This window comes from Mesitornis unicolor, unplaced genomic scaffold (assembly GCF_000695765.1).
Source record: "Mesitornis unicolor isolate BGI_N332 unplaced genomic scaffold, ASM69576v1 scaffold16954, whole genome shotgun sequence".
Taxonomy (NCBI): Eukaryota; Metazoa; Chordata; class Aves; order Mesitornithiformes; family Mesitornithidae; genus Mesitornis; species Mesitornis unicolor.
In genome coordinates, this window is record NW_010180935.1 from 1,791 (window position 1) to 12,591 (window position 10,801).

At 39.5% G+C, this 10,801-nt stretch overlaps 1 protein-coding gene across 1 annotated transcript in view; it reads left to right on the forward strand.

The window, feature by feature from the left end:
* Positions 1-1,194: 1,194 nt before the first annotated feature.
* The window catches only part of LOC104539669 (PDZ and LIM domain protein 5-like), a gene marked incomplete at its 5' end in the record, with an annotated part of 39,455 nt that continues 29,848 nt past the window's right edge, over positions 1,195-10,801 (forward strand). Inside the window, 5 exons of the mRNA XM_010183256.1 lie at positions 1,195-1,276; positions 2,609-2,737; positions 3,084-3,278; positions 4,927-5,076; positions 5,936-6,073. Of these exons, the coding sequence (XP_010181558.1) occupies positions 1,195-1,276; positions 2,609-2,737; positions 3,084-3,278; positions 4,927-5,076; positions 5,936-6,073 (694 nt within the window). The remainder of the gene's footprint in view (positions 1,277-2,608; positions 2,738-3,083; positions 3,279-4,926; positions 5,077-5,935; positions 6,074-10,801) is intronic.

A 10,801-nucleotide genomic window follows, 5' to 3' on the forward strand; every position in this document is an offset into this window, starting at 1 on the left:
AAAATCTTTCTCTGTGTGCCTCCCTTTGGTTTGATTACTGTGAATGGAGTGAAAACGATGCTAGACCACAACCTGCAGCCGCTCTTTTGCTGACAGCAGAGTCCTCCCCTGGCAGTGTGCCCTCGCCCAGACTTCCTGGACACGTTGCCACAGCAGCTCCTGGGAGGTAAATCATTCAGAGGGGCTTCTGATTCAGTTCAGGATCTGTCTATGTGTCATTCTGTCCTTGGTATGTTTGTCTTGGGGAAGAGAGGGTTGTCTGTCGTTCACTTAAAATAGACTTTATTTATCTGCTGTGACTAGAGACTTTCCTGGGAATTGTAGGAGGAGGAAAGAGACAAGAAGTGAAATAAAGCTGAGCAGATTTATGAACAGTCTTGTGGATACCAGTTAAAATATGACACAGTATTTAGTGTGTCAGTATGTTGTCAGTGAGTGTTCACCCTATCGCCTGGATGGACTCACTTTTCAACAACTCAAACGTGAATTCAGATTTCTTCAACACACAGAAAAGTGCCTTAAAAAATATGTATTTTTTAAAGTAGATTATTTTGTTCATAACACTGTGCTGTACAGAGGGAGAAGTACTACTTCAATAATTGATTTTCATGCCTACCAATGAAACTCTAGTATGATTACACCTACTGAGTTGCAGGCACCTTGCAGATGCTGCTACAGCTGCTGTGTTCTGAGTACCAAGGGGTTCTTTCTAAATCCTGCCTCTGGATCTGTGTCTAGGGAGGGGAAATTTGAATCTACTCTCGCTCAAGACCTATAGCTCTAAATTTATTATTTGGCAAAATGAACCTAGCAGGAGAGCAACTTTAAAATAAGTCCCAAGAAATGGGAAAGGACAGTTACATTCATGGTGGTTCAGGATAAGAGCCAAAGTATTTTGACTACAAATAGTCAAAACAGTAGACTATGAGTATTTTCACCTCAGGAAGGGTAGAAATCTGAGCAGCTTCTGCAGAGCTGTAGAAAGAAGGATTATTATTGAGTGTGGGTAGGAGAACATAACTCATTTGACGATGCTATGAAATCTTGATTCTCGCCTGAAATGAGAGGTCATCAGTATAGCAACTATACTTGGTGTTTATGTTTTGTTACTGAGCCAATGTTGCTGCTTTTATAGCACACTTTTGGGTGGGAAATACACCCAAAACTGATCTCCGAAATCCCCTTTTTATAAAGTGGCAGCTATCGGAAATCAGTATGGAGCAATTGGTGCATGCCATGTCAGACACTTAGTAAAGCAGAACTGGGCCATCCAAAGGTTAGTAGACTTGCTCTTGCCACTAAAGCCCCGCATCTGTTGTCGATGACTAGCATGGGTCTTTCTTTTCCTAATGGGCCGTGTCTTTTCTTGGCTGAAGCTCTGTGATTTGTACCACCCACTACTGAACCACCAAGAAGGAGAAAGAGCTTTCTGTAAAATGTATGAAGGATCTGGATTTGATTACTGGATTAAAGTTAGGTTCGCTGCTTATAAGGCTGACTTCATAATATAAAGTCTTTTATTATAGTTTTCGTTCTTTATTAAAAGCCTAAACTAGTCTATATTGCTATAGGGTAATATAGCCAACTGCTATAATTTATAGTGTATTATTATTCAATTTCATATATGCAATATCCTCCTATAAGTTTAACAGTACAATATTTAAAAGCACTTACAGCCTTTTCAGAATGTTGCAAAAAGTCATCCTAAATAGTCATCCTGGCAACTTTAGACCACGTAAACCACAGAGTCTGGCACTTCCTCAGAAATCTATAACTAATATAAAGCAGATCCAATGCCAGCAAGTCTTTAGATTGCTCTTTTATAGACATGCTTTTTACAGTCACACAGACTTACTTTTTTAATGGAATTATTCCTAGCCATAAATTATTCCCAGATAGTAATAAATACAAAGAGTTAGTACTTAATATTCGGTATTAATCCTGATTTTTGTTATGTACTTTATGATTAGTAGACAGCCAAGAGTATTATCTGTAGAAATTGAAATCTTTGAGATTAATTTCTTATTCCTTTTCTAGTTACTGCCAAAACAAGTGAAAAATTGAAATACAGTAAGTATGTATGAATAAGATTTGGAGTCAGCTTGCTCTTTGCTTGCTCTCCCTTTGAGGCGTATACTCAGTGTGATTTATTCCCCTCTTCCTTGCCTTCTTCAAGGCCTTTTTTATGAGTTACACAGCTTCACAAAGGTGCTGTACTAAGTTTCGGAGAACTTGAAGGCAATTCCCGGAAAGGGTACGATCTTTGCATACCCCTGTTTGGTTGTGAACTGTTGTGACTGCTGCTGTAGTGTCCTCAACTCAGCCAGATCTCCTTTTTGGCAGGTTTGGTGTTTCTCCATCAGTTTTCCTGAAGAACTTCCCTTGGTTGTAGTCATCATGCAAAAGGAAATTTGCAGACAGGAGTTGCTCATTTAATTGGCAAACGAGAATCAGATTGGGGAGCAGAGGAGGTCTCAGACTGACTGAACTAAAGTTGTCAGATCTTTTATGGTTGTCTTGGTTCGTTGACAAGCAAGAAGTAGTAAAATATGGGGGGAAAATATTGCATTCCTGGGATGAATGTTACTTGTCCTTCTGCTTTCTTCAGAGAACGTTTGTTTGAGAACCCTTTGGAAGCCATACTCAAGTGCACACCTCATGTCCCTGAAGTTGTGAAGGTTTTAAATACCAGCACCCAAGTAGCCACGGTGTCTGAAGTGTCATCTACTTACACTAGGTAGAGTTTCCTTCAAGCATGTTGGTTTTTTTTAGAACAATTACTTTACACTTCCCAAATAGTATGTTTTCATGGTTAAACAAGCCTCGTTCTAAGTTCTCAATCTTCAGCTGTAAAAATGCCCCAGAGAACCAGTTTCAGCATGGTCTGATTGCTAGGGAATGAGTATTTGGTTCCTGTGGAAGGGAAAAATGCCCTCAGGCACTACTCACTTGTTTTTACAAAAGATGCAAGAACACCATCTAAAAAGAGTTGTCTGGTTCTGTCTGGTATTTTTAATCAAACGAGAAATTTCTTCTGCATATGTTGTCTTGTTATAACTACTTGTGAAATTAACATCGACCAGGGAGATAACCACGGAGTTGCCTGCTCAGGATGCAGCAAGCTTTTTGGAAGCTGATGAAGTGCCTCCTCCCCCTGCAACGCGTGCTGTGGCCATGCAGACCTCTGAGCCCCCCTTGCCCACCCCTGCGGCCATGCAGCCCCCTTCTGCGACCTTGCCTGTGGAAACGGCCCTTGTGCTGCCTCCTACCCCTGCCAGGTACATCCAAGACAGCTACCTTAAAAAGCCACTGTCAGAAACTATAGTTTTACTTAGTTTTATCTGACTTTTTTTGGATTATAATGCTGTCAAGCTGGAGCAGCTCACAGGTGTCTCTTGACTCTTACACTGCTCTGGGAATTTGCATAAAATTGGGAATTGGAGTAGCTTTCAGACAAAAGTTAGAAAAATAATTCAAAAATTCAAGTGGCCCTTAGATGGAGGCTGAGAAACCAGTCACGGGTAGGAGACTTGGTTAGAAGGTGCCTTTGTTGTCAACAGTTGGTGATGTGGGGTGAATATATAGTGTCATAGTGTGGAAAAAGGTTTTTGAGGGAATGCACAGTACAGCATGCACGATGTATGATTCTTTGATATTACACATTTTATTCACCTGGCTTTCAAAGGTTAGTCACCCTTGCTATAAAATGTGTAAATTTTTAATTGTCTGGTAACTTGAAGTTTATGGAGGAGAATTCAAGCATTAACTTTTGTAGTGATGGGACATCCAGGGTACAGTGTTTACCAATTGGGAAAGAAATTGCTTCTGTCAGTAATTAACAATCAGGAATAGTAAACCATACCTGTTCTTTCTTTTATGGTTAAGAAGGGCTTTTAAAAATCCTTAAATGAACTTCTCCTGAGCTTTAGTTAGCATTGCCAGAATTGTAATAAACGTTTGATTAATTATTTTTCTTCTCTTGCTGCTTTTGGGCAGGTGTGATGCATCTCTGCTTACTTGCGAAACAAATTCTTTCAGTAAAATCTCAAGCTGTCAGTCTAAATCATCTGTAGTTCATACAAGGTAAATCTTTTAAGGTATATCTATAGCAGTCTGCAACATGTAAGCAAGGTTTTTAGGCAGTGTTTTTGTATTCAAATCTGAGAAGTGGTGTAAAGTATAGTCATGTAAATGTTTGGAGTGCTTTGTTCACTTCGGAAATAACTTTTAAAAAGACACAACAATTGTGTGGATAAATACTAAAATGAAGCCTGAGTTATGGATTCACCATTGTAGAAACAATTTTGGATCACTGGTTTTTTCACCTTTTTTTTTTTTGCCTGTTTGCATTCCTCCCAACCCAGTTAATAAGTAGGGAAAATGAAAAGGGGTGAGGAGCACACCAAATCTTGTAAAGGTAGCTAAAAATAGACCTACTGAAGTTATATCACCAGATACTCCAAGCTTTCAATGTTTATTATTTATTATAAAAAAGAGAAGCTAAATGATCTTCAGGGCTCTTTCTGTCAGCACCCTGAAAGCTTAAGATGGATCTATGTGAGGTGTCCTGGAGCTCAGTGGGAATGACCCAGGGGTGCGAGGCAGGGTCTGGGATGAGGAATTTGAGGGCTGATAGATGCTGAATCCTGATTTGATGAGAGGAAAGTTTTATTTGTGGGTGAATTCAAAATTGCTATTTTCTACGTTAGTATTCAAGCAGCTAATAGATTGCCTGAGCTTCTTGTGAACTAGGAACCTACAATCACATAACTTGGGGGATTGGACTAGATGATCTTTTGAGGTCCCTTCCAATCCCTAACGTTCTGTGATTCTGTGAGCTTTCCAGTGGTTAATGCAGTCTGGTATTGTGCTGTGTCTCTGTCAATCTTTCCTGCTTTCTCTGTTTTCCCTTCTGTTGGCTCAAAGCTTCTGTGCTGGAGGAGTACTGCTGGAAAATCCTCTGGGAAGTCCGCCCAAGTTTGGACCTGCTCCTCTTCTTTCTCCTTTCAAACGGAGATCAAAAATTAAGAGCATGGCTGCTGCTGCCGTGTCTGCTGCCATTGCTATCCGGGCCAGGTAGACATCAGCTTGAAAGGAAACATTTTATAGCTTGGTTTAAGAAAGTTCAAGCTCGTACATGAATAATCGGTTCCTGGCAGGGTTGCAAAATCAGCTCTTTCACAATAGTGTGATGGGCGAGTCATTAGAATATGTCCAAGGCTCCCATGCCCTAATTTTAGCTTAGCTCCAGACTGCTGCTCTGAACCTTGGTGAGTAGTTGTACCTTTCTGATCCACATGATATCCATTTTACAGTTCAGTCAGCAAACTAACTATTAAAAATCAATATGTTATGGGAGTGGCAAAGAATAATCTGCATCTTTTAGTAACTTTTGGTTGCTTGAAGACAAGTCTCTGAGTTGCATCTGAATTTTTATTGCATTGCTTTTTATAAGGGCTTACTTAGACTAGTGGTTTCAAGTTTTATCAGTTATGCACCCACTTCAGTAAAAAAATTTTGTGCATCTCCGATAGACTTTTATTTATATATTTCTAAATTACATAGATGTCCTAATGTACATTATAAAACATAGACAAAACTAGAAATTAAAAAAAAGATGAGAAAAAGATGATATAAATGCTATTTAAAAAATATTCTCTATTTTACTTTACTAATGTTTAAAATAAAATAAAGTAAATTTATTCTCACATCCCAGTGGGTTGTTTTGTATATCCCCTGCAGTGTGACCTCCACTTTGGAGACCACTTATTAAGACATAATTTCTAAATAATTTATTCTACATTCAGTTTCTCCATACTACTACAGAACTTAGAGGTTTTTCGTGAGGGTTTTGGGGTTTCCTAGTGGTCCCAGCCAACTTTAACTTTATTTGGTCAACCAGTTTGTTTACATGACCTTTTTAAACGCTTGCTAGACTCTCTGAACCTAGCATCTACCGCTCGCTCTTGGATGCCCTGCTCATCACACCTGTCACTAAGCCTCCTCTGCAGGCCATCGGGCCCTCCAGGAAGTCCACAAGTGCTCTGGGGTTACAAAAGAGCCTTACAAAGAGGTATTGTCCGAGTGCAGCACGTGATTGGTACTGAGGACTCACAATAAACTGGCTTCTCCCTCAGAGCCTGTTTCTGTGGTCCACACGCATGAAGCAGTCTGCCTGTTGTGGTCTTTGGCACGGGGTCACCAACCCCCAATCGTGCCGATTCTCACCACTTTGCAGAACTAATCTGCACCCTGGTCCTGCCGATGGTGTTTGTGTAAGTTCACCGTACTAAGCAGCGGTCTCATCACTTGCATCTTTTGAGGTGTGCAGTGCTGTTTGTGTTGCATCCCAAACCTGCGGGGGAGGTCCCATCACTCTAAATAGCCCTTTTAAGAAAAAACAAGATCTTCTGGCTTGAAAACTTTACCCAGGTGAATTATTTGCAACAGTTCCTTGAGCAAGTAAGCAGCATGTTAAGCTGTTGAGGGTGCCCCAGGAACAAAGAGCTGCTACTTTTCAAAGCTCACTTTTAATGTATAAAATCAAATATACATGCAGTGCAGCAAATTACTATTTTAAAACTTATTTGCTGTCTAGGCCCTTTGTTCCAACACTGATTCTGTTCAGTGCACAGGACTTTCTGTTCTTGTTTCCTGACCACAGCTATGTTAACGCTGTGGAAAGCTGCTTTTATTTAATGGACTTCAGCCTCAAAGGCAGAAATCTATTTGGTTATTTTACAGGACAGTATGTATTAAGTTGTGCTAAGGAAGAAATAATTTGTGGATTTTCATGTACTTATTTGCGTTTTTACAAGAGTAAAGCCCTTCTAGAGATAAGGCCCAATTATAAGTAGAGCTGAGACCCACTTGATGTAAGAAATTTCTGTTGAGTAAGAAGTATTGGATCTTTCCTTCCTGTTTTCTGGCTTCCAAGGTTACATCAGTCAGTAGAAAAGGCTAAAGTAGCCCTAACTTTGGGGAGGGGAAATGGTAGTTATTAGACACCAACAATCTTAAGTTGTATCAAATTTTCTGACGTTGTGGCATATCCACTTAAAAAAAGAAAAAAAAATAGTAAGAGAATTACAGTGATGTAATGCAACCTTAAATACTGTTTTTCTTTCTGCCACTGAATGATACTCATTAGGAAATCTTTTTACATCTGCATCCAAGAGGAAAAACTCTCCAGGAGTTCTGATACCTGTGCACTATGGGTGAAGGCCAGGACGTGCTGCCAGCAAGACTTTATTCTTTAGCTGTCTGTGGTGTTTGTTTGCTGATACTTCAGTAGAGCAAATAACAGTGGTGAAAATGAATTCCCTGACTTCCCTTTTCTCCTTCACTCACAAATGTGCTTTGTTTATGGCATAAGCTGCAAATAAAGGTAGATAGTTACAAGAATGGGAGCAGTCCCCTTTCTGCCTGTGAAACTGGCTCTGTGTTTATCCATTGTTTGCTCACCGATGCGGAGAGAAACTCTTTGTTTTGCATGTTAATTTTTGGAGATGCAAACACCTTTTTTTCTGCTAGAAAGTTGAGATTCTCAAACTGGCTCTGTCCAGTTGCTGTCCCTTATGAGTACATGGGACTGCCTGTTGAGAAAGGCAGCAAGTGATGGAGAACTCCTTTCATCGCACTATCATTAAAGTGCAGTTTTGGATGTTTTCCTCTGTTTTGCTCTTCCAGCTGCCAGAGCTGGAAAGAGATGTGCTGGAGAGCCAAAAGGTATATTGGGAACACAGAGACCATATAAGCCTGCCCAAAAGACCTAATTGGTATTAGATATATCAAGATCCAGGTTGAATGGCATGGAGTAAACATTCACAGATTATTAAGGTTTTAAAAATGTTATTTCAAAACTTGTGAAAAAAATATTTTGTAATAGTAAAATTGTAATAGTCAGGTTATTCTTGTTCAGGTTGCTGCGTACAGGTGGTGGCATACAGGAAGCATATGATTTTCAGGCTGTTAGGGACATCCCAAATAGGATATGACCTAAAATTTGGGAAATAGGATGTAGCAGTACCATTAGCCTGAGCATGTTATGCATAAAGTGCATTTCTGAAGGATTTTTCCCAAAATGACTGGTGTTGATCTGAAGATATCACACAACATACTGGGGTGATGATTTCTGTTTTCCCTATTATCATACTGAGCTGCCAGCCCTGGTAAGGAGGAGGGGTTGCCAGTAGATAAAGCTGTAGAAATAAAGCTTTGTACTGCCTTATCCTACTAAAAAAAGGAGCACAGCCCTATAGTATGAACTGAGAAACATGAAAAGAGATAGAAAATAACAAATTATACTTCAACTTACTGTCAGTAAGTACATATTCTCTTTTAAATTCAACAAAGATCAAGCAAAAGCAATCAATTATGTCAGAATAAAATAAAAAAGAATAGATTTGAGACAAATGTACCCAATGAGCGTGAGAAACTAGGCATTAAAAAGCCTTTGCATTACTGTCCTTGTAATGACATATTGTAGTATCTGCACAAATGTAAAGCTGAAAAATTATTGTAAGTGGCGGCTCATTTCGTTCCACAACACAGTAGTTGATAAAGAAGGACAACTGAAATCTTATGTCCCATAACTAAAGAGATGAGTATATGACATTGCATAGTAGAATAATTTGTTCAAAAAACAACTGGCTCAACCAAGAGAGCCAAGTAAATAAGCTTAAACAACTTTGGAGTTTGTGTTTTCTGGCTCTATCTTGTATAACTTTCATGAAAAGGTAATGAATCTATTTTACCGAGGTAGCTTAGGCTTGTTTGCATTATCTCTGGGGAAAAACTCAAGAGGGCTGTAGTTATAAAAGCAGGTCTTCAATTTTGTTCTGCAGTAGGGTTGTTCCAGAAATATTTCCCTTTTATCCCTCTCACTTCCCTGTCTCTGTTCCACAAAGCTGGCTGTCTTAAACTTCTCTGCACTAAGTACCTGCCAGAGAACTCGACCTTTTTCTATCTTAATGTTTGTTAGTAACTAGCCTGAAGTGGTGCTGAACGTCCACACATTTTCTTCCCCTACCAGACCGCAGAAATGGTCTTCTTTTTGGTTTAACAGCTGTACAATCTTTTACTAAGCCGAGTGTTCATCCTGATGGCAATGGAAATAGCTTTAATTTTGTGGACATTTGTGCTTTTTTCACTATCTACATATAGAACTGATGTATTTCATATCTTGCAATTCCAAGAATTGGAGCTCTGCCCTAAAAATAAATTGCATGGCAAAAATACTGTGAAATGTTGGGAGATGCTAGCAAGAATAGGCATTGACATGGCTTTTGCTTTATCTCACTGACACTATGCCATGTACAATTACTTGAAAGGAGGATAGTATGGCCTTGTGCAGTAAACATGGGTGTCGACTCTGAGAGGATACTTTTTCTGGAAGATGCTTTGAGTTGTTTCCGCGTAGAGCACTGCTTACGGAAGGGTCACATATGCCCTCACCGTAACTTGGTACGGAAATATCCCACCACATGATTTTCTCTGCTCTTTATTATTCGGTTTTGCATTTTCTTCTTTCTTTCAAGTGATTGAAACACAGAATGTAAACACAGTTTTAAAAACATAGGTTCACAGTAGGGGTGGAACAAGGTCAGCGCTCAGCATTTCTTGTATTTCCCCCATTCATGGGATTTTGTCATCATTCTCATACCTGGCTTTTTCTGGTCTCCTGTGTAAGTCTTCAGCTAATGTGTACTTTGATACTGTTAACAAAATACATCGTGTGATGTGTCCAAGTAAAACAACGTAGCTTAAAACAATAAATTGAGATCCGAGATCCAAGTTTTATCTCAGCTGTGCTAATACCTTGCTGTAAAGGTTTGGAGAAGCTTTGGTATAACAATCTACTTGGTCTTAGGGCAGGCAAATAATTTGTTCCTTATTTTGAAGTTGCAAAGTTTTTTTAATATAAATGTTTCAAAAAGTTTGTGTAAAAATTTTCTCTGTGTGTATTTTAGAAGCCATTTATTCAGGTTTCTGCAGAGTGCTTGATGCCTTCTTGAGGTTAACAGTCGACAAACAGGCAGCAATGTGGCTGGGAAGTCTTGCTTTTTTGTTAAACTATTTTGGTTTTGGAAGCCATAAAGCAGAATCAAGGCTGTCATATTCCACTTGGTTGTGCCAGAAACCAAGAAGAGTGATTTGCTCACATCTTTTCTTCTTTTTGTCTTGTTTTTGCCTTTAAAGATTTAGTGTTCTCAAGGGAAAAATAACCTCACAGAATTCCTGGCCATCTGAAGAAAGCATTTGCAGACTGTCTCTTAGATACTGCATGACCTCTCCTGTCAGCAAGCTTCCTCACACCACAGGGGACTTGTTCCTGACTCATGCATTCGTTCTGGACAAGTGGGAGCTAGAATAAAATTTATTGTCTAGAGAACTATTAGGAAGATACTGATGTACCAGACTGAGCTCAAGTGATGAAGTTTACAGATGGATGACCTGGTATCTTGCTCTTGCAGGAGGAAAAAGTCCACCCAGACTTCTTGAGCCTGCTTGGGAAAGTTCAAGAGACTTGGCCCTTGTTATCATTTTAGTGGTGTTAGAAGTTACATGATGACACACTGTATTTCATTTTCAGTTGGGACCATAGCTTCTCCTTTGGCTAATGACATGGCACGTAGTTATCTTTTCTAAAGTGTATGTGAAGAAATTCTAGGCAGCATTATATAGGAGTTTCCATGGAAGGATGGAGGGAGGTTTAGGCTTCTGTAGCCCCAGACCATGTGTTTTTCTTCTCTTGGATTTTGGAGAGAGGAGGGTGTCAAAACCTCTAAATACATTCAGC